Below are 23,759 nucleotides of genomic sequence, written 5' to 3' on the forward strand. Positions count from 1 at the left end.
AGTACAAAAGTTCTTTCCTTTTCTGGTCTTTTTATGTGGACTTTTGAGCTGTCTGTCTGGTGCTTGTCTATGTGTGTAACCGGCACCCAGAAGTATCCTGGAATAAATGGTTGATTCACTGAGCATTTAGCAACATCATTATATTGGTCATCAGCCACTTTTGCATCCTGTGGTTTAAACAAGAGGAAAATATCTTGCAAAACCAGTCCCATGAAATACTATGCACGTAGATGAAGTTGTAGGTAGAGAAGGCAGTTCCTCTGGAGGCTTCTCATTAGCTGACTTTCAGTGGGGTGTGGAGAGGACAGAGGGTACTATTGACCTAATTTATTTCGCAGAATTGACTGTGTTGTACTCTTTATTCCCATAAGAAGAAAAATCTACCAGTTGCTTTGTTTGCAGTAGCCAACATGGGATATTCTGTTATGTGGCATTTACTTACTTTCTCTGCATCTTCCCCCAGTACCACCTCGATTTATGGTGACTTGGGATAATTAACACTGACACTTGGAAGCTAGCCTGCTTCCCAGTGCACTCGCACGTGTCCGTTTTGTAAATATTAGCCCAGACTTTTTCCTTTACTAGCTGAAGAGTGTGCTTCCACCCCTCCCAGTCTTTCCAGGGTGTGGGCCTGTGTGCAGCTGTGTGGCTGTGCCCACACTTTGGCATGCAATTCAGAACTACCAAAAAGAAATAGTTGCTCTTGAAATAACAAGGAAAAAAAAAAGATTTTTCCAAACCATCACATCTGAAGAGCTGGAAACGGTTGTGTTTGTGTGTGTGACGCTCGAACCAGTAAATTTCATGTGAAAGAAGGGGATTGTAAACTAAGAACAGAAAAGCAGTTTTCCTGGATTTCAGATGTCAAACTCTCAAGCTGTTTAACTCACCCACTCAGCACCTCCACACCCATCCCTTTAATGTGCTTGCATTGTCAGTGGTTTCTGTTTCTGTGGGTTTTGATGCCAGAAGACAAATAATGAAATAGTATGTATATGCAACCTTAAAGCAGTTTTCTACCAGAGTTTTTGATTGAGGTTAAACAGAAGCATCCTGATTGTGTCGTCAGTTGGCAGGCAAGAGACATCGTATTTTAAGATTCATGTAGTTTTAAAGCAAGCTAATCTTTTTGGCTCAATAGTAAACTAATTATATGTTTTAAATAGTACAGAGCCGAGTCCCTGGTTCAGATTAAGGCTCATGATAGCAAGGTCCAGGGCAGCGGCAGACATTTGCCTCATGTCTCTGGCTTGCTGATCCATAGCACGATGCCAGCAATTTGAGGACCTGAACTGGCCTACTGGGGTTAGCTAGGTAATACTTCACTCAGTCATGGGCTAATTCTTTCTGCGCACAGAAGCCAGTAGACATGTCACCGAGAAAGGCCTGAGTACTTAACAGTATGTTGGCTGTAATAATGTTTGGTTATTCTCTGAAAGTGATGATCACAAATCAGATAAGGACATCCAGTAGTGTCCTTTTTGGAGTATATATGAAAGGAGGGAAATTTAATTTCTAAAAAAGGTAACTTTAGGGAACCAGCAGTTAGCGTAATGGCTATGTCACTGGACTCCCTTGTAGTTGACCGCGGTTCGTGTCCCGGACCCGGTGGCTTAAATCTCACGCCGGGCGCGTGTGCGTGCGTGCCCAAGATCCCAAGAGGAGAATGGAGGAGAAGGGATTGCGGCGTGACCATCCCCCCTGGAGGGTGATTTCTCGCTTTCTGTCTCTATGTCTCTCTCTGTCTGTCTGGCGAGCGCACGCGCCCTACAGTGAAAATCTCTCTCAAAAAAAAAAAAAAAGGTAACTTTAGCAGATGGGCAGATCTGGTTCCAGCAAGGCTTACTGTGATTTTCCACCTTTTCCCAGTCCCATCTATAATCCTAGGGACTGTACAGAACATTTTGTTCAACCTCATGGATGTCTTAGTCTTTGAAGCTACATACTCCCTGGTCACCTGTTAGTGGTACTTCCCTCCTTGGGCAATTTGGTAGCTTCAAAAGGAAATACGCAGTGCATGAAGAGAGCTTCATTTTTGGAGTTAGCCTCAGGCTGGATTTTTAAGCACCAGTGCCTACTAAACCAGTTGCTTAATCTTTCTGTTCCTCAGTTTCCTCCCAACAGGCTTGTTATGAAAATAAAATGAGAGTAGATTTGTCAAGCACAGAGCATTGGCCCCAGTAGGCACCAAACCCATTAATTTCCTTCAGCTTGCATGTGGTGTAGGCTCTATTTGGATTTCCCTTGTTACTTTATACTTGCTTGGAGAAGATTTAGAGCCAAGGTGTGCTATCTGTGGTTGGGGAGGTCTGCCTGTCTGGCTCTGAGTCAACCTCATTATCAAGTAATGGGGGCCCCATAGCATCCCATGACAAGTAGAGAGTCAGTTCATCACTCTAGATAGATCCAAAACACCTCCTGCCAAGGCATCATTCCATCATGGAGCTCACACACTGTCATCTGGCCCTTCTTACCATCCCTCATTATAGAAGACCTTAAACCTACTTGGTAGATTTAGAAATTGGGTTTTATAAATTGAAGTTAAACCCCCAAGGTGAGACTCGTCAACTTTAAAACAACCCAGATGCTACTTCAGATTTTTACAGTAGAAGCTATTAGGTTGGTGCAAAAATGATGAGATTTTGGACTATGAATTTTAAATAATTATAGTGAGGTAAACTTTGTAGCCCAATCTGTTCAACTTTTGAAGCATTGGTTGTGCAACATGTGGTCAGGTGTTGTCATGGAGAATGGGCCCTTTCTGTTGACCAATGCCAGCTGCAGGCATTGCAGTTTTTGGTTCATCTCATTGATCACTGAGCATACTTCTCAGATATAATGGTTTCACCAAGATTCAGAAAGCTGCAGTGAATCAGACCCTTCCAGTGATCATGATCTTTTCTTGGTGCACATTTGGCTTTGAGAAGTGCTTTGGAACTTCGCAGTCCAGCCACTGAGCTGGTCATCACCAGTTGTCATAAAATCCACTTTTTGTTGCATGTCACAATCTGATTGAGAAATTTTTGCATCAAATAAGAGAAGATGACACTTCAAAACAACGTTTTTTCAGATTTTGGGTCAGCTCATGAGGCATCCACTTATAGAGCTTATAGAACCTTTCCAATTTGCTTCAAATGCCAGACAACATAGAATGGTCAACATTGAGTTCTTCAGCAACTTCTCAAGAATGAGCTTCGTTGATTGCCCTCAATTGGTCATTGTCAACTTCTAATGGGCATCTTCAAGGCTCTTGTCTCCTTGGCAAAACTACTGGAGCCACCAGTGCACTATTCATTTGTTAGCAGTTCCTGGGTTAATGCATTGTTGACATTGCAAATTGTCTCTGCTACTTTACAAACCATTTTGAACTCGAATAAGAAAATTACTTAAATTGATGTTTGTCCAACATCATTTCCATAATCTAAAATACATATAAAATAAACAGTGAATAATGAATCGTTAGTAAAAATATCACAAAGCAAGAAATGCACATTAAAGTGATCTGTAACTACATTTATTTAAGAAGGTATCCAATAGCAGATGACAAATTTCAACAATGCAAAACTGCAATTACTTTTGCACCAACTGAATGAATTCTGTCCTCACTCATGTAAGGCTCTTTAGTGGTGTTATGTTTTATTACATCTCACTTTAAAATATAGTTCAAGTCTGTTTCTGCCCCATTCTTACTAATTCACTGATATTTTTTAAAAAAAGTCTTGATTGGCTTTATTTGAGATTCTAGAATTGGGCAACACTTCATTCCATAAAACAGCAATTATGTTTTTGAGCACCTGCTATATTCTAGGCCCTATGCCAGATGTTAAAACTATAAGTGATTAGACATGGTATCTGATTTAAAGAGTTCAGTGTGAGAAGAGACATACGTCTCTTCCTCAAGTTATAAAACAAGGCAGATTGAAGTTGGATGGATGGAAGGATAGAAAGAAAGAAGGGAGGGAGAGGAGGAGAGAGGGAGAGAGAAAGCAAAGGAATGAATGATCCGTCCATTGTGCTCCCTGCATTTTGTCCCATCAGTTGGTTTGGTTATCCAGACACTGGTATTTAATGTCCTTTCTGGGCAGTTACTACTTTTACACCCCAAGGCCAGCTCTCAGTTTGTCTTAGCTCTTCTACCCCTTACTAACTGCTTAATAAGGCACCACCGTGTACTTCTTAGGTCCTCTGTTTCTTTCACTGTCAAGTTAGGGCTGCTTATTTCACAACATAAGAGGGTTTCCCAGCCCTCTTCAGTTTTCTCAGTCTAACTATTTGTACTGAGCTGCCTGCCCTGATCATGTCTAATGTCATGAAAGTGATTTTTAACTCTCTGATGTGTTCTGGAATTCTGAATGTGTATATTCAGTGTCCTTTTATTCTTTCCATTTCTGTACACAGTAAGTTTTCAAACTGGGTAAAGATGCAGCCTTACTTTTTTTAAGAGAATATTCTGTTAATAGTAAAACCGTTTCTGTTGTCTTTGTAGTCTGTTTCAAGAATGTGTTGTAATGCCGTGGTTTTTAACCCTTTGAAGCATCTATTTTGTATGACTAGCATGGTCTTAAGGGACTAGCAGTAGCATGTGTTTGCAGAGCCCTTGTAGGGAAGGGAGAAAGGTTCAGTAACATCAGGGGAGAAGCTTGGAGAAAGCAAGCAAGGGACTGCTTTCTGGGACTGTCATTCCGCTGACTACATGCCTTAGTTGCCGTTTCCCCGTCTGTGGGGAGAAGGACGTGGGGTTGGAAGAAGCAGGGCTTGGGGGGAGGGTGCTGCAGGGAGTGGGTGTGGGCAGAGGTTGCAAGGCTGCCAGGGTTCTCTGTGTGCCGGAAGTGCAGGTTTGGCTGTGAGGAATGGAATGTTCCCTCTTGCCCTCCAAGAGCAGAAACAGCTGTGGAAGAGCTTGAAAAGAAGATTACTGAATGAAAAAAAAATTACATGAAAATAAAATCCACCCAGTAAAAATCCAGCAAAACTGTCTGCAGTCTAGAGGTAGCCATCTTTTACATGCTATTTAAGAGAATTTGCTTCCCATCTAGGATTTCTTTTTCACTTGGAGGCAGGATAAATTATCTGGCGCTTTCTCCCCTAGGAAAACCTCATGTGTCTCATTTTGTTTGAATAGAAAATGGATCCATTATTCTCAAACTGGATGATGATAATTTCATTTCTCTTAACAAGGGAACAGAACCTGTCCCTTGCCTACTGCATGAAAACTTACAGCAAATGTTAGTTTTCAAAGGAGATGTCTGTGGGTAGAGGAGGACTGTCAGCAAATATAACGGGAAATCTTGTTTATAGCTGGAAATATAATCCTTTCGCCAAGTTCCTGACAATATTTATTTTAGAACATCATCTTTTTTTTTTTTTTAAGGCCCTTAATGGTTTAAACTTTTAAGCATTTTAGACAAGAATAAGACCAGAGTGGAGCTAAGCTGGAACTTGTCTTACACATCAGGTTTGATTGTGCAATCCTTTAGATGAGGCTTTATTTATGTTTTCTTCCCAGTCTAGAAGGCTTATTTTTGGCCATGATAGCTGGTATTACGTACGAAATCATAATTGTTCCTGATTTCGAGATGTCTGTGGGTAGAGGAGGACTGTCAGCAAATATAACGGGAAATCTTGTTTATAGCTGGAAATATAATCCTTTCGCCAAGTTCCTGACAATATTTATTTTAGAACATCATCTTTTCTTTTTTTTTTTTTAAGGCCCTTAATGGTTTAAACTTTTAAGCATTTTAGACAAGAATAAGACCAGAGTGGAGCTAAGCTGGAACTTGTCTTACACATCAGGTTTGATTGTGCAATCCTTTAGATGAGGCTTTATTTATGTTTTCTTCCCAGTCTAGAAGGCTTATTTTTGGCCATGATAGCTGGTATTACGTACGAAATCATAATTGTTCCTGATTTCAAGTCTGTTTTATGCTAACATGCCTTCTGTACTTCCTGTCCCAAGTAGATAAAATCTAGTGAAAGACAGCAGACAGCTAAAAGCTAGACTTTAGCAATGCCTAAGAATGTTACAGGGACCAGGTATTATCCCAGCCATTCCTTCTTCAGCCTGTGTCAACTTCCACTTTTGCGATAGTCCACATGCCCTCTTTTCTATCCAGGCCTGTCCATGTTAAGTGGGAAAGCATCATGGGACAGAGTGAGGTAACGATGCCCAAGGCAGCGTAAGGTCCAGTCTCTTCCCCCACCTCATCATTTTTTAAGATAAAGCCAACTTGGATCTCAACGTGAAAAAAATGCTCTAACTTTCCTTTTTACTCCATGTGTATAATCACAGCTTTAATCTCTGACCCCAGTTCTCATCTTTATATTCTAAATGGTGGAAACTTGGACTTAAAAGACACCACTGTGCTCTGCCTCCAGACCTGAGAAGACCAAGGTCATTAGGTTGGAATTAGATTCCCAGTGGAAATATAAGAGAGGTACTCCAGCACTTCTCAGCCCTATCTACACATTAGAATAATCTAGGAAACCTAAAATGTACCTATACCCGGTCTTACCACCAACTAAATTGGAATCTCTGGGAGTAGGGTGGAGTTTAAGATCTCCTCTGGTGATTTTAATGGGTGGCCAGGGTGAAGAAGTACCACAGAGGAGAAATCAAGGGCCCTAGTCCAGAGAACTGCTTATGAAAGAGCCTTACATAAACAAAAACCTTCTCAGAACCCCTCCTGAAGCCATCATGGCTTTGTTCTGCTGTGGCACACATACCTCCAGGTCTCCCTGTGACTCATCACTGTGACTGTTCGTGCAGCCTTTGTCATCTGTGGTTAATGTGTATATTGGAATCCTGGCATTTGGCAACCTCATTCAGAAACGTCAGCACCCACAAGCCTAGCATTGAGACCTACTTGAAATGCTTGTCCTGTACACAAGGTAGAAAAGTCTTTATTTAAAGGCAGTGCTTCATGGTGCTTGCCCCCCAAAACTCCTGTAGGGACCAGGGAATGCCTGTAGTCTGCCTGGTGGGAAGGAGTAGGCCCAGCTCTAGGATTGACAACCATAACTCATTTTACTGTTGTCTAGACAGCTGCACCCCACCCCACGCACCCAAAAAAAAAAAGAAAAAAAAAAAAAAGAAAGAAAAGGAGGTTGTCTCTGTGGGAAGAAAATGGCACTGCCTTTTAAGAGTTAAATTACACAACTCCCATTTTATTTTTAAAGTGAGTAGATTTCTTGTTGCTGTTGCTGAGAAAGATAAATTGATACCACATGTTGCTTCCAGACAGAAACCTCTCTGTGTTCCAGGGGAAGCACATGCAGCTGGTGTCTGGGTTGGTGGACAGTCTCCACAAGGTAAACACGGTTTGGAAGGGGCTGAAGCTGATGTAGGGTAGCGGCAGTTAAGAAATTACCAGTTACTTCTGACTGGCACAGCATCTTTGAAATACTTTAGTTTGAAATCCTTTCCTGGAAGGAGCTGCCCTCTCACCTTTTGGTTTATTATGATGCTCGGAAAACAGTAAGTTACATTGGGAATGTCACTGCTTCCATGTGTGGAATCTATGAGTTGTTGAATGTCTTTGTGCTTGGATCTCTGCTGAGTTGTTTGCATGCAAATCTACAGTTAGCCTTCCCAAAGATCCTAGAGATAGAGAGTGTCTTTATCTCCATTTTATCCAGCTGAAGTTGAGTAACTGGCCCAGGGTGGCAGGCAAGTGGCAGAGCCAGGGTTCTGGCACAGACGTGGCTAAGGTCAAAGCCTGCGGTCTTTCCAGCATCATGCTGCCTTGCTTCCTTGGCCCCCTTAGAGTGCATTGTGAATTATCTACTTTGCAAAGTATTAGTGGAATACCTTTTCATTTCAGACAGTTTCTCTCTACCATCTAATCTACTCCGTTTGGAGTCCATCTGTCTTCACAGCTAATTGGCATATCTGTTAGGACCATGCAAGAAATGAATCTTGCAGTAGGAAACTGTCTTCATTATAAGCAAGAAAGGTAATTAGTAAATTATGATAAATAGTTATCTTTATGCTAATTTCTTTGAGGTTGGTCAAGCAGAGGAATTTCTAGATGGCGAGCTCCATGATGCAGTCGTTGTGACCGTGAATTCCATCATGCTGCCTTCCCCTTGGACTCACTGCACACACGTCCTTGAAGGGTTATGCACTGGTTGCAGCTGCAGTCATGTAGGGCACAGGTTGGCCAGCTCTGTTACTAATTAACTATACTGAATGGGCTTCTGCCCTGGTGCAGAGTTTGCTGCTGTGTAAATCGTTTGGTAAAAAGGATCAACATAAAAATGGAGAGTGTCTTTATCTCTGCTCTCCCTTCAGGTACATTGTGACACGAGTTGTTATAAAGGTTCTCTAAAGAACCTCCAAGTTGGAGGAAGACAGGTATATTTGTCCCCAAAGTTTCTTCTCAAAATATTTACTATCTTACAGTTTATAAGAATCTTGATTTCCAAATGACGGATTTAAATAGCCAAAACTATTCATGTGGTTTTGGATCTGGGCTTCTTTGATAAGTAAATGTGGTGACAGAGTGGCCTGAGCCCCAGGCACAAGAGTCCTGGTTGGTGTCATGTACCTATCACCTTAGCCTTACTAACGCACAGCCCCAGCTTGGTCAGTTTCCATCTGCCTATACCACAGGGTATTTAAATGTGTGTCTAGATAAGATTTTCAGAACCACTCTAATTCTAGCAACCATTCCTTCTTTACCCTGAGCTCTCAATCCCCAAACTAAATATATCTTAGATATGTATGCTGTTTGGTAAGATGAAATATGAATTAGTGGATATGCCATAGTTTTTTTTTTTTTTAAACAATAGAACACTTGCATGCATGTGAGAGCAAGCAAGTGAGTGAACCTTCCACAGTGTTTGGTCCTGTTGCATTCCTCCTCATGTAGTCCCCCAGCTCATGGGATTCTAGACATTCATGTGCATTCTTGGTATGGTTCAAGCCTGCTGAATTGGGCTGGGGACTGTCACCAGGGTCACCATGTGATACCTATCTTCACCTGAGTAGCATGTCTTTGTTGTGCCATGGAACTGTCCCTAAAACCATAGAGATTTTTTAAAAAGTGTTTATTTAATTTTTATTAGTTTTTAAATTTTGCTGTAAGGCACATGTGCTCACCAGAGGGAGATAGAGAGAGGGAAAGTGAGAAAGGTCTCAAACTCAAATTGTGGTCGGTGTCCAGCCACCTCCTGGCCACCTCCTGGCCCCAACCATAGAATATTTTTAATGGTAGTTTTCTTGGGATTGAGGTGGGAGAAGGACCATGGAAGTCTTACCGAAGCCATTTCATCAATAATGTTTGTCACCAAGGAAGGGTGGAAACCATTGCAGTTTATTTATCTTTTCTGCTTCGTGAAGATTTAGGAGAGAAGTTAGTAGTAGAATCAGGACCTGTGATGAAAACGTTAGAATACATTTCTGGAATCTGACCTTGGCAGGGTGATGGGGCATTTGAACGAGAAATGGACAGCTGAACTGTAGTTACTGGCCTTTGTCAATACTCCACTTTCAGGTCGCTGATGTTATAAATGCAAGGCTGGCCAGCTGTGTGAGTAGAAGGCAGTTGAGGTAGGGAACTGTGAGGATGAAGGTGGCAGTTGTGTCTGTGTTGTCTTAGTAATATAACTGGAAAAACCTGTCTGAGCATTCTGTAGGTAATAAGCCTCAGGGAATATATTCTACCACTAACTAATAAACCTCTAATACAGAGAGTCAAGCAAAGACTGGACACTTAAACTAATCACCATTTAATATGTTGGGCTTTGTTTCAGAGTCTAAAGGTCGTAAACATTGGTTTGTATGATAACCACTGTCCTCTCCTTAGAATGAATGCTAGGCTGGCCTTTGTACTAAAGAAAGACAAATATGTACTACAGAGTGAGCTTACACTTTTAAAGACAGACTTGCAAAAAATTTGTTTTTAAATGCTTAGGGAAAGCCAAATTATAACCCTTATTTCCACATACATAGTTATGAGAATAAGATTGTGCTTTTATATCTTAGTTCTTTTTAAAAACATTTATTTATTCATTTTTTAAAATTTGACCAGAGAGATGGGGGGGAGTGAGAGAGCAAACCACCGGGTCCAGGACTCAAATGTAGTCGACCATGTGGGAGTGCCCAGTGCCCCAACCACCATGCCACCCACTGATTCCTATCTTTGTTCTTAAGTATTAGTTTCCTTAAATGTTTCTTTAACTATTAGCACAAATAGATTAACATCGACTTCTAAATAATTTGGTGTTGGGCCTATAAAGGGTTGTAGAAAACGCCTTAGGTTATAGTGACATTGGATTACCCGTTTCAGTTTTGTTTTTGTGAATACTAGCTGTGGGACCTCAGCTAGTATTTCATTTGTTTTAACGTTGTTCGGCCTGGCTTTCCTGTATAAAATTAGACCCCCTGGTACACTAACTGGGCAGGTTTTATTATGAGGATTAGAGACAATAAATCTAAAACCTATGGTTCAGTAACTGGCAGTGTTGCAATTTGGCAGGCTCTCGTTTCTTTACCCTGGACAAGTGGTCAGTGGGAGTGGACCTGCCCTGCTCTGGGACCCTGTATTCTCGTCCTGGATGTGGGTGTTTCAACCTCTGTATCATATGTCCTCCCAGAAGTTTCATATCTTCTTTAAGTTTTAACCAATTGTAGCTTGTAATTGTATGAAATTATACACATATATGGTTGGAGCTATAAGTAGTTATAATAGATGGCCATCAGAAAACCATATGGAATATTTTGAAATTCTATTTTGTTTCATTCTTTATCTCAGTTTGGAATTGGTGAAACTAAAATAACGTATAGAAAAACATTGTTCCCTAAACTCTTTGTAAAGGTGGGTAGCTGGACGGAACCAGCAGTTGGCATAATGGCTATGTCGCTGGACTCCCATGTAGTCGACCACAGTTTGAGTCCCGGACCTGGTGGCTTAAAACTCATTCTGGGCCCGTGAGCGTGCATGCCTAAGATCCCGAGAGAAGAATGGAGAAGGGATTGCGGTGTGGCCATCCCCACGGGGGGCGTGATTTCTCGCTTTCTGTCTCTGTCTGGCGCGCATGCACCGTATATAAAAACCTCTCAAAAAAAAAAAAAAAACTAAAAAAAATTTTCAAAGTGGGTGGCTGGGCATTTTTTTAAAATTTATTTAATTTCATTTATTCATTCGTTTATTTTAATTTGTCCAAAGATGGGGAGAGAGAGAGAAAGTGAGAAAGCAAACAACCAGGTCTGGGACTCAAACGATGGTCAGCCACGTGGGAGTGTCAGAGCTTTAACCACCACACCACCTGCTGGTGTCCGGTCATTCTTTTTAATTTGGGCTAAAGTGAAAGGAGCTGTCCATGGTGCGAGGAATTAGGGTAGATGTCCACTTTGCCCCACAGAGCCTCGGGACCTCTTTATTTTTTCACTAGAAGCTTGAGTTAGGTTTGTATTTCATACATCCAGCCACCTGAGTACTCAGTATTAGAGCCATCTTGCACTTGCCTCCTTTCTGAACCATGTAGAGTACATGTTAAGAGCATGCTTCATACCTATTTCACAGAGAGTGTTTTACTTTTTAAAGAATATAATTCCTAAACCATTAGTAGAGATGCCATTATTCTTTTTAAAAACCGTAACAGTGAGAGAGAAGCAGAATATATGGTCTCCTGGGCAACATTTATTTCATCAGACACTCAGCATGTTGCCCATTTTCTTCTCTCAAGAGCATCTTTATGGCAGTTGTAGGAATGACGACTTATGACCCAGACTGCTAATGCTCATCGTCCAGCCCAAACTGTGGTCCCTTCTTGTGTGGGAACAAACACTTGAGTGTTTTACATTATTTACTTATGGTAAAATCTTGCTAACTTTCTGTGTTTTTAAAACATTCTGGTAGAACACATTTATTTGCATCTTCTACATAAATACAGTTGGTGATTCCCAGTTTTAAAAAAATGGTAACTTTCAGGATTGTTCATATTTAATATACAACATCATTTAATACCTTTTATCTTTTTTTTTTCTTTTTTTGGGGGGGGGGCGGGAGAGGTTTTTCGCTATAGGGCGCTTGCGCTTGCCAGACAGACAGAAAGAGACAGAGAGACAGAAAGCGAGAAATCACCCCCCAGAGGGGATGGCCATGCCGCAATCCCTTCTCCTCCATTCTCCTCTCAGGATCTTGGGCACGCACGCACACGCGCCCGGCGTGAGTTCTAAGCTACTGGGTCCAGGACGCGAACCGCGGTCAGCTACGTGGGAGTCCAGCGACATAGCCATTACGCTAACTGCTGGTTCCCAATACCTTTTATCTTTAACTTGCAAATAAAAACTCATCTGACCTACAGGTGCTGTTCCAGATGTGCGGAGAAAACCATCAAACCCTCTCGTTTATTGCACATGAGTCATTTTACAGATTAGAAATGTGATCTCTCTCCACCATGGACTCTGTGCTGTAATGATAGCTGTCAGATCACTCTGGCTTCTCAAATGTATTATCATATATCATCCTTACATCATCTTTGTCAGGGAGGGGCGGTCTGCATAGTATTGTGTCCAGAATGAAGATGAGGAACTGCAGTTGTTGCAGACAGATTAAATGATTTGTTCAGGGTCACGTGGTTGGTCAGTGACAGAGATAGGCCTGAATCTGGGTCATCCCTCTTGACTGGGCTTATCTATGAAGCCAGGAGATAGATTCTTGCAAGATGGTACAGTCATTAGGTTTTTGAGGGTATTTTGCCCTACTTTAAAAAAAAATGAATAAACCTTTTATTAAGAATAGTTGTAGATTTACAGAGAAGTTGCAAAAGTAAAGCAGAGTTCCTGTATACCATCAGGTAATACCTTTTATCTTTTTTTTTTCTTTTTGGGGGGGGGGCGGGAGAGGTTTTTCGCTATAGGGCGCTTGCGCTTGCCAGACAGACAGAAAGAGACAGAGAGACAGAAAGCGAGAAATCACCCCCCAGAGGGGATGGCCATGCCGCAATCCCTTCTCCTCCATTCTCCTCTCAGGATCTTGGGCACGCACGCACACGCGCCCGGCGTGAGTTCTAAGCTACTGGGTCCAGGACGCGAACCGCGGTCAGCTACGTGGGAGTCCAGCGACATAGCCATTACGCTAACTGCTGGTTCCCAATACCTTTTATCTTTAACTTGCAAATAAAAACTCATCTGACCTACAGGTGCTGTTCCAGATGTGCGGAGAAAACCATCAAACCCTCTCGTTTATTGCACATGAGTCATTTTACAGATTAGAAATGTGATCTCTCTCCACCATGGACTCTGTGCTGTAATGATAGCTGTCAGATCACTCTGGCTTCTCAAATGTATTATCATATATCATCCTTACATCATCTTTGTCAGGGAGGGGCGGTCTGCATAGTATTGTGTCCAGAATGAAGATGAGGAACTGCAGTTGTTGCAGACAGATTAAATGATTTGTTCAGGGTCACGTGGTTGGTCAGTGACAGAGATAGGCCTGAATCTGGGTCATCCCTCTTGACTGGGCTTATCTATGAAGCCAGGAGATAGATTCTTGCAAGATGGTACAGTCATTAGGTTTTTGAGGGTATTTTGCCCTACTTTAAAAAAAAATGAATAAACCTTTTATTAAGAATAGTTGTAGATTTACAGAGAAGTTGCAAAAGTAAAGCAGAGTTCCTGTATACCCAGCACCAAGCTTGCCCTGTTGTTAGCATCTTACAGTATAGCATGTTTCTCACAACCAATGAACCAACATTAATTTATTATTATTAACTGAAGTCCATACTTTATTCAGATTCCCTTCATTTTCACCTTATGTCCTCATTTTGTTCCAGGATCCCACCCAGAATAACATATTCTTTTAGCCATGATATCTCTTAGGCTCCTCTTGGCTGTGATAGTTAACAAAAAGTACCAAATGGACATTTGGAAATGCCACTTTCCTGAGAGTTGACTGATGTTTTTCTCATGATTAGACTCTGGTTATGGGTTTTGGAAGGACCACAAAAGAAGGGGCCACTTTCATCACTACATACTGTCAACATGAGTTACTACCGTTGATGTTGACCTACATTATCTGGCTGAAATGGTGTTTGTCAGATTTCTCTCCTGAAAAGTTATTCTTTTATCCCATTTCATGCTATACTCTTTGGAAGAAAGTTAGTATGTTCAACCTACACTGCCTTGAAAAGGGGGAGTGTCTCCATAAATCACCTAAGTTCTGAATGGGAGACTTGCAATCCTGCCCTACCTCTCTCTTTTCTTGTGTCTGCTAGATGTTATGTAATAAGGTGTGAATTTGTGGCTCCATGAGATGGAATCATAGAATAGGTAAAAATTCACACCACTTTGAGTTCTTAGAAGTGATTAAGAAAAGGCAGCTGGTAGAGGAGGAGACCTTGAGAAGATAGCTTCTAGGTTAATGATTACCCTCAAAGATCCAGAGTAGTCCATTGCAAAGTGCAAGAGAGAAAGAGTAGTGTGATAGTAAATTACAAGTATGATCTTCAATATAAGAAATATAATTACAGAAAAGAACAGTTCAACTTAGGATTTGGGGTGGAGGGAACAGCCACTGAGCTTGTACAATCATAGCATCTTCTGGATATGAAACCATCTCCCCACTTCTAGGTACAAAACCTGCCATTTAACATGTTATTTTATTCCCAAGTCAAGAAAGGTCATGTATAGGTTTGTCTTTTTTTAATTAATTTTTTTGTGTCTTATTTTTTTTTTTTTTTAAGATTTTTACATTGAGAAGAGTTTTAAAAAATGAGGAGCTTGGTCAACTATTTCTTTGGAGCACTCAGTGTTGGGCCATTCGGGCTGATATTCTTTATTTTCTCCTCTCTCTGCAGAACTCCATTCGGCACAACCTGTCACTGCACAGTCGATTCATGCGGGTCCAGAATGAGGGGACCGGCAAAAGCTCCTGGTGGATCATCAACCCTGACGGGGGGAAAAGTGGGAAGGCACCCAGGCGGCGGGCTGTCTCCATGGACAACAGCAACAAGTACACCAAGAGCCGTGGTCGTGCAACCAAGAAGAAGGCTGCCCTGCAGACAGCCCCAGAGTCAGCTGACGACAGTCCCTCTCAGCTCTCCAAATGGCCTGGCAGCCCCACATCGCGCAGCAGTGATGAGCTGGACGCGTGGACCGATTTTCGCTCACGCACCAATTCCAATGCCAGCACGCTCAGTGGTCGCCTGTCACCCATCCTGGCCAGCACAGAGTTGAATGACGTCCAGGATGACGACGCACCTCTCTCCCCCATGCTCTACAGCAGCTCAGCCAGCCTGTCGCCCTCCGTGAGCAAGCCGTGCAACGTGGAGCTGCCACGGCTGACCGACATGGCGGGCACCATGAATCTAAATGACGGGCTGGCTGACAACCTCATGGATGACCTGCTGGATAACATCACACTCCCGTCGTCCCAGCCATCCCCCACTGGGGGGCTTATGCAGCGGAGCTCTAGCTTCCCATACACCTCCAAGGGCTCTGGCCTGGGCTCTCCAACCAGCTCCTTTAATAGCACCGTGTTTGGACCCTCATCTCTGAACTCCCTACGCCAGTCTCCCATGCAGACCATCCAAGAGAACAAGCCAGCTACTTTCTCTTCCATGTCACACTATGGCAACCAGACACTCCAGGACCTGCTCACTTCAGACTCGCTTAGCCACAGCGATGTCATGATGACCCAGTCGGACCCGTTGATGTCTCAGGCCAGCACCGCTGTGTCTGCCCAGAACTCCCGCCGGAACGTGATGCTTCGCAATGACCCAATGATGTCCTTTGCCGCCCAGCCTAACCAAGGGAGTTTGGTCAATCAGAACTTGCTCCACCACCAGCACCAAACCCAAGGCGCTCTCGGTGGCAGCCGTGCCTTGTCGAATTCTGTCAGCAACATGGGCTTGAGTGACTCCAGCAGCCTTGGGTCAGCCAAACACCACCAGCCGTCTCCTGTCAGCCAGTCTATGCAAACCCTCTCGGACTCTCTCTCAGGCTCCTCCTTGTACTCAACTAGTGCAAATCTTCCTGTCATGGGCCATGAGAAGTTCCCCAGTGACTTGGACCTGGACATGTTCAATGGTAGCTTGGAATGTGACATGGAGTCCATCATCCGTAGTGAACTCATGGATGCTGATGGGTTGGATTTTAACTTTGATTCCCTCATCTCCACACAGAACGTTGTTGGTTTGAACGTGGGGAACTTCACTGGTGCTAAGCAGGCCTCATCTCAAAGCTGGGTGCCAGGCTGAAGGATCACTGAGGAAAGGGGAAGTGGGCAAAGCAGGTCAGTGCCCAATGCTATGGCATAAAAACAAGCAGGTGGGGGTGTTGGGGAAGCCTGTCTTCTGTTGACTTGGAGTATTATTCCACACAGAACCATGGAGCAGTGGTGCATGATGATATGGCTCCCAGCCAGTTTACCTGGAAACCAAATAGGGCTGTCAGGTGTCTCTCCCCACAGCTTACTGGAAACCTAGGAATTTCACTGCCAGTGAGAAGAACACACTTTCACACATTCAGAAATCTCATTCTTTGTATCCAGTCATCCTTGCTGACCCATGGTACAGGTGCCCCTCTGTGATGGATGGATGAGAGTAGAAGGGGCAGCGTGGAAGGGGAAACTTAGGTAATACTTCAGAATTAAGGGTGGAGCAGTGGAGACTTCTCAGAAAGACTTTCAGTTCTATCACTGCCTTTGTTGATCTTTGGATTATAGTTTCTGTTTTTGTTATTTTTTTATACCTCCTCAGTAAAGTAACAATTTGTAGGTATTTCAGTTTAACTGTAGAATGCATATTTCTGGACTTTTTCTCAGCGTTTCCACCAGATTATTCTTGACCTTAGTGTTAAGCACCTTAATTAATGTTCAATATCTAAGCAATTAAAAATAAACATGTTAAGTTGAAAATGCAAGGGTTTTGTTTTTAAAATGTATTTATTTCTTCCATAAGAGAGAAAGAGATAGAGAGGGACACGCACTCCCAACAGGATCTTGACACAGCCTTAGTAAGCCCCAGATCCTGGGCACACAGGTACCCACTGGACTCAGGGAGGTCTCCAGACACAGACCTGGAACCTTCTGTGGGTCAGCCTTACAGAGTGTTGTGCTTTGTGGTCCCAGAAAACACAAGGTTCAATATGAGGCAATTCTTAGTCATTCACTGCTTCTTACTCCCCAACTTATACATAAGAGAAAACAGCAACAAGAATTTTAAATGCTGACAGTGTTTTAAATTGTGGTGTTGCTCTTAGGACCAGAAAGATAAGACAATGTGATAAGGGAAGAAAGGCATTTGACTAGAATCGGGAGTTAAGGATTAAGTGCCACATCCATTGCTTTCTGGCTGCCATTGTCGGTATGTCACTTAGCCTCTCACCCCCAATTTTCCAGTTTTATAAAATGAGGATAATAGTAACCTTGTTAACTTCACTGGGTTATTGCAAGAATCATATGTACTTACATGAAAGTGCTTTGTAAAAACTGTAGTTGGACAGAGGCCGGCAGGTGGCATGGTGGTTAAGGGTGCTGGACTCCCACTTGGCTGACCATGGTTCAGGTCCCAGACCTGGTGGCTTGCTCTCTCTCTCTCTCTTTCTCTCTTTCTCTTTCTGGTGGCTTGTTTTCTCACATTCTCTCTCTCCCTCCTTCCCTCTCTGGTCAAATTTAAATGAATGAATAAAGTTAAATAAAATAATTCTTAAAAAAAATGTAGAGGGATGAGATATATATGGTACAATTGGGTAAACTTACTGTCTGACAGATGAACAATCTGGCAGCCCAGAGAAGTTAAACAGTTTGTCCAAGGTCACTGAGCTAGACCCAGAATCCATACTCCTTAAATGACTTGAGCCACAGGAGTTCTTCCTAGCTTTCTCTATATGGTAAAAAGTTGGAAGTGCTCTGGAGTGAGAGCAGCAGATAATAGACACATTTGCCTTGAAACAGTCCTCCTCAAGAATTATGAACACCAAAGTCTTCTGCCAACAGGTTTGCATCCCCAGATGCCCACATGTTAAAGGGCTCTGCTTTGTGCCCCAACTTCCTGTCTGTATTTTTTTTTTTTTAATTTTAATGTGTTCCAGCAAGCTGCTTACAGGTTTCTTTAAATGGTGTAAAAGAGAAATCAGGAGAGTCTTGTTTAACCCTCTTCCATAGTTAAAGAATGACAAGGGTCTCCCGTGGTGGGTGGTTGGTTGCAGTCGGGAATGTCAGGAGTACTATGATGCTGAAGCTTCCCACCTTTCCCAGGCATGAGCAGGCTCCTAGTGCAGCTCATGCATCTGTTTTCAGTCATTTACTAGCCCTGGAGATGGTAAAAGACTGTAATGGAAGCCAAACAGGGTGGCAGTACTTCCATGCCAGCGAGTTCAGTACCGTACCAGAACTTGGACAAGTACAGATTTCACTTTAGAAATTCAGATCTTTGTCGTTTAGAGGAATAAATGACTTGGCTTCCTTTAAGAAGAGGAATGTGACTGTGGTTTCTAAAAACAAAAGTTTGAGTTTGGTTGTAGTTGAAGAAGGCAGGCCACTTTTCTATTTTAGAAAGAATATGTTCAGAAGAAAATATACTACCAATTTCGTTGGGATTTTTTCCAAGTGTAGATTTCCCTTTTAGTTCAATAGCATACCTTCCTTGTGTATGTGTGATTCTAAAAGATAATACAAGTTTTTATTTTTTAATTTTTTCCATTTAAGATTTTTGCCATAGGGCACATGTGCTTGCTGGGAATAGAGAGAGGCAGGGAGAAGGAAGGTGAGAAATCACGCCCCGGGGGGGACGGCCGCTCCACAGTCCCTTCTCCATTCTCCTCCTGAGATTTTGGGCACACACACACACACACACACACACACACACGTGCCCAGCATGAGTTTCAAGTTACTGGGTCTGAGATTCAAACTGTGGTCAGCCATGTAGGAGCCCAGTGCCTCTACCACCACGCCACCTCCTGGTCCTGTCTAAAAATCTTTTAAGAGAGATTTAAATATTTATAAATGTATTTAATGAGCTATGACTTTGATAATAATCAGTTATTACTTTGTAGGTAATGCCTTTCACTGTTACAGCCTAATGGAACCTTAGAATCATTTACTCACCTTAGTCTTTAAAACATTTTGGGGGGAGGTTGTTTTGAGAAGGTATTTCTTCAGTTAAAAATGCAAAGTTAATTAGTGAAGTTTATATTAAAAGATAGAAAAGTTACCAAGTTTTCCTGCAAGTGACTAGCACAGTGTGACCACAGACCAGGAGAAGAAACATGCTAAGGACAGTGTGGGGCTGTGAGGAGGTCTGGTTTCTGGGTCTAGGATTCCCATTTTGCCTTGGAATGAATTGCTCCTCTAAGCAGCCAGGAGCACAAGTGGCCTGAAGTATATATTTACTTCGAAACTGAACTTGTGGCAAGCACTTAATTGAAGGCTCTTTCCTAAATTCGCAAAACAGACCTGAGGTTGGAATCTCTTACCATTTCTCCCAAATTAGGCACCCCAGCTTCCTCTTAGTTATTCTATAATGACTTCCTTGGTTTGCCTTTTTTTTTCCTAATATTTCTCCAGACTGACTTTTGGCTCACCAGTGGAAGATCATGTGGCCCTGCATTCAAGCTTGTGTTGTTAATGGAGCGGTCCTGTCCATTGACTGACAGAGCTGGAGGGCTGGTGTTTCACACACTTCATTTCCTTTAGACCATATGTAAGATTCTTTAACCTGTGGTTCTCACTGATAAAGGTGAAATAGCCATACCTTTTTATGAGTGCCAGCTACTGAGATGTAGAGGGCACTGTCCTCTCTTGGGTGCAAATACTTAGAGTTTGGTGGCAGACGGCAGTGAGCTGGTGTGGTGGGTTGCAAGCCCCAGCTTCCATAAGTCCTCTTGAGTTTGGCATGGCCCTCCCAGAAAAAGGAAAATAGCTTCAGTCTCACCTGGTTTTGATGTCAAAAGTTGCCTAAACTCTCAAGCTCTTTCATTCATTTTTGTCTTTTGGCATTTGGAAACTTATCTGGGGGCAGCCCAGTGTTGAGTTTTGTGTTTTGAACTGCCTTATAAGGCTTGGAAAGCACCCACCAGGGAAAGCTCAGATGTAGAGGAGAGGGTAGATCTCTTCCTGTTTCTGCCACTGGACATATTACTAATGAATCTCTTAGAGTGTCAGGTGTCTCATCTGTCAAAGGACAGAATCATAGAGTTCTAAAGGTATATAGTATGTATAATTTCAAACTTGACACCTAACGTTCTATGAAGTGGTCCTAGTAAGGTATTATGTAGCAATAGGAGACTGCAAAGAAATAGCAGCATACTTGTGTAAACACATCAGGCTTCACTGTTGGGAGCCACTTAGGATTTACACATGGACTGTTGATACTTCTCAAAAAGAATAAATCTTTGATGCTTATTGAACTGATGTTGAATGTTGTGATTCTGTTGTCTTTAAAATTGATGTTGGAGTACAGGACTAAACCTAACCCAATACAGATAATATATAGGCTATCTGTGTCATGTTTATCCCTGACATAGACGTCTTTGTTTTAGGGAATATGGTGAATATGAATCTGTTCTGTGTTATATGGAGAATATATCCTGTTACTTGCACTTGTGACTGTACTCTTATACCAGTGTAAAGAATTCTACCTCTGCAAAGATCTTTATTCTTACCTTTTAAAAATCCCAATGTCTGATCTGTCATTTATGAAGAGAATGACTGTTGGGATCTTTCTGGTGTTGATAGCAGTAAAGGAAAATCGATGCAGTGAAAAGGGCTTCTCGTTGCAAGGGCTGGGGCACTCTTCACGTACATTTTCCCCTGGAAAGCGGTAACATCCAGTACTAAGGCTGCTCCTCCTGGGCCTGTTGGTTTTGCGATGTACCTGTGCTCACCTCTGGCCAGCCTGCTGATGTGCACAGGGATAGAGCCTGAACTGCTCCAAGCAGCTCTGTTTTTGTGAAGGTTCTCTTTTGGCCATAAAGCATATGTGAGACATAAATAAATGGGGTAAAGTCACCAGAATTACTTCTTATGTTTCTTGGGGGAACTTTAAGCTTCAGTTAAATACTTCTTTTTTAGAGTGTTTATTGTGCTCAGCAACCAACATCTAGCAAGCAATATTTTCTGTAAGGAAGAGGCTTCCCCCAAGGACCACCTGTGCTTCTCGTAGACTTACCTTTCTGTACAGAGATAGGAGAAAGATGAAGAGATGGCCTGCCAGATGTCCTCCTTTGCCTCAGCCTAGGCAAGAGGGCTCGCTGACTGCTTTCTCTTTCCTAATTTGAAGGCATGTGGTTTTGGGATTTTGATTTCAAGATACAGATTTTCCACTTTGCAAGATCCATCACTCACTTCACCCTGATTTTTTTGATGTGTTTATTTGATTGTAGAACATTACTTTTGCCCATCTCAATTCTTTTGAAGTTTAAAGTTTCAGGAATGAAAATTAATTAAAACTTTGTTTAGTCAATTAGTGACACTTTAGAGATTGAGAGATCTCAAGTCAGTGTTTCTCACAATGTTCCACAGAATACTTAGTATTCAAGCTATTCATGAGGATGAAGTAGAAAATGGATTCTGTGGTCAAATAAATTTGGGAAACTTCATGTCCAACAAGTGATTGGATTATTTTCAGCAGGGTTCCTTGGAGCCTTAAAAGATAGTATACACTTGAACGTTCTAGAGTAGGATGTATGTTATACAGTGTTTCCTAATTTTCTTTGATATCGTAAATCCTTTTTGTTGTAGTTGTTTTCCAAAGAAACCATAGGACCAATGTTTTAAGCATCCCTCCCCTTAAGAAATCCTGCCCTCAAGTGTTGCAAAAGAGGCCAGCAATCCCATTGAGAACTGTAGATGCTCTACTCTTTTCCTCTGATTCCCCTTCATATATCAACCATGTCAGCCATGGAGTGAGTTCTGCCCGTGGATGAGCTAGTAACTCAGACAAATGGCAGACCCCATGTGGGCAGAAATGCTCAAGAAAAGTCTGAGCCCATTAAGTGAAATTTATATATTGCATACTGCTGTGCATAGGGAATAAAGGTGAATAAAACAGGATCTCTCCAACAAGGAGTGCATGGCCTGGCTGGGAGGGTGGTGACTATTTGTCATAGAAAAAGATGACCTTCTATGCAAGGTTGGAGCAAAGGACCTCTGTGGTATGGCAACCGTACATGCCTGGTTTTCTGGGGAGCTCTGCTTTCAAGGGTTCTATTCCATCATCACATGGTCTGTCCCACTTGTCTTTAGAGGATAAAAACACAGACTCTACTACTTCAAGAGTTTCATACCAATTGTTTAGAGTACATGCCGAATGCAGATGCTGGTTTCTGTTAAAAGCCCTGCAGCCTATTTTATGTTCTAGAGTTGACTAGTTTGGAACAGCTGGACATGAGCTAGCCACCCACATCAAGACACTGACCCTGGAGTTCTGCTCTGAGGGGTACATAAAAAGCCTCTTCTGAAGCCCACTCCAAGTGCTATGAGGTTCTGTGGTATGACAGAGAAGCTGTGAGATTGTAGCATAAGGCTGCCATTTTCATGACTGTGTTATTGAGTCAAATCACTCGTGTCTCTGAGTATCATATGCTTATCAGTAAAATGGGGTTAAATTGAAAACTTACCTCACAGGGCTCTTGTAAGGACTAGCTCTGATATGGGCTAATGTCTTTTGGTACTTTTAAAAAAAAAGTTATTGAATGTGTATTGTGATTTAAGGTGGCTCCAGAGGTTAGTAGGGAATACAAGATGCAGTAAAGAGTAAACACTCTTCCTATTGGCAGGAAGAGCGATACTTTCCTCAATAAAGTAGAACCCATCAGGTTTCTCCCATTTAAAGTTATAGCAATTGCCAGATGTGTGAAACCTTTGATTTGGAAATCTGGCTTACCAATTTGGAAGTATGCATTAGACAGGCTGTTTTTGTTTTTGTTTCATATCCACAGGGAACTTGTGCCGCAGATGGAGTGAGGAGTTTTGATGTTGCACTCAGGGTCCAATGGCATGTTTAAAGGATTGCCTGAAAATCTTAGCTCACTGGCTTCTGCTCTCTTTAGGGTGCCCATGGTATCCACAGGGGCTAGTAGGGAGCCCTGCTGAGGAAGATGCTTTACCCTGTCTCATCTCAGCTGCCTTGGAGCCTTGGGCATGAGGGCCTGAGCCTCTCCTAGTATTGGGAGGAGAGCTGGAAATCTGACCTTCACCCTCCCACCGTCAGGCCTGCCAGGCCACCCCAGCCAGGCAGAGGAATGGAGCAGGGCTGAGGGCTATCTAGGGAGCAGAAAGACTGCCACGTACTAACGTGGTGCTGGTAATGGTCTGGCCTTGGCTCGCCCAAAAACTGGTGGTTTACCCTGTACTTTTGTGACGTAATTTGGGGCTCAGAAAATACAGTCATTGTACCCTTAAGATCTCTACCAACTCCAGGTTTGATGAAAACCCAAAGAAAACAGACTGTTCTTCCTAAAGCACAGTAGCTGGGCCCAGGTCTGCACATTCCAGTGTACAGAGCTGCAGGCACCGGGCACAGGGCTGTGTTTAATTTCTGTCCCTCCCAGTAGCAGATGCACCTTACTCTCTAGTGCTGGACTGGTTATATTTTGTTGTTGTTGTTTTTGTTTTTTTATAACCACTTTTTGCTAAAATCATGGCATTAATTATTAAAGAGTGGGAATCACTTAACCATGAAGTCTCAGGGTAATTCCAGTGTTTCTGAAGGACAAAACTTTCATTGCCAGTCTTGGCTTCATGGAGGAGTTACATGTCAGTATATCTTCTCTCTCTCCTCCTCTCTTCTCTCTCCTTTTTCTCTTTCCC

At 42.5% G+C, this 23,759-nt stretch overlaps 1 protein-coding gene across 1 annotated transcript in view; it reads left to right on the plus strand.

Annotated features, from left to right (window-relative positions):
* Nucleotides 1-23,759, plus strand: part of FOXO3 (forkhead box O3) — a 151,966-nt gene that overhangs the window by 114,386 nt on the left and 13,821 nt on the right. The window contains exon 7 of the mRNA XM_027775101.1: nt 14,806-16,241. Within this exon, the coding sequence (XP_027630902.1) occupies nt 14,806-16,206 (1,401 nt within the window). The 3' untranslated portion in view covers nt 16,207-16,241. The remainder of the gene's footprint in view (nt 1-14,805; nt 16,242-23,759) is intronic.

The sequence above is a fragment of the Tupaia chinensis genome, unplaced genomic scaffold, assembly GCF_000334495.1.
Source record: "Tupaia chinensis unplaced genomic scaffold, TupChi_1.0 Scaffold000527_1, whole genome shotgun sequence".
Classification (NCBI taxonomy): Eukaryota; Metazoa; Chordata; class Mammalia; order Scandentia; family Tupaiidae; genus Tupaia; species Tupaia belangeri.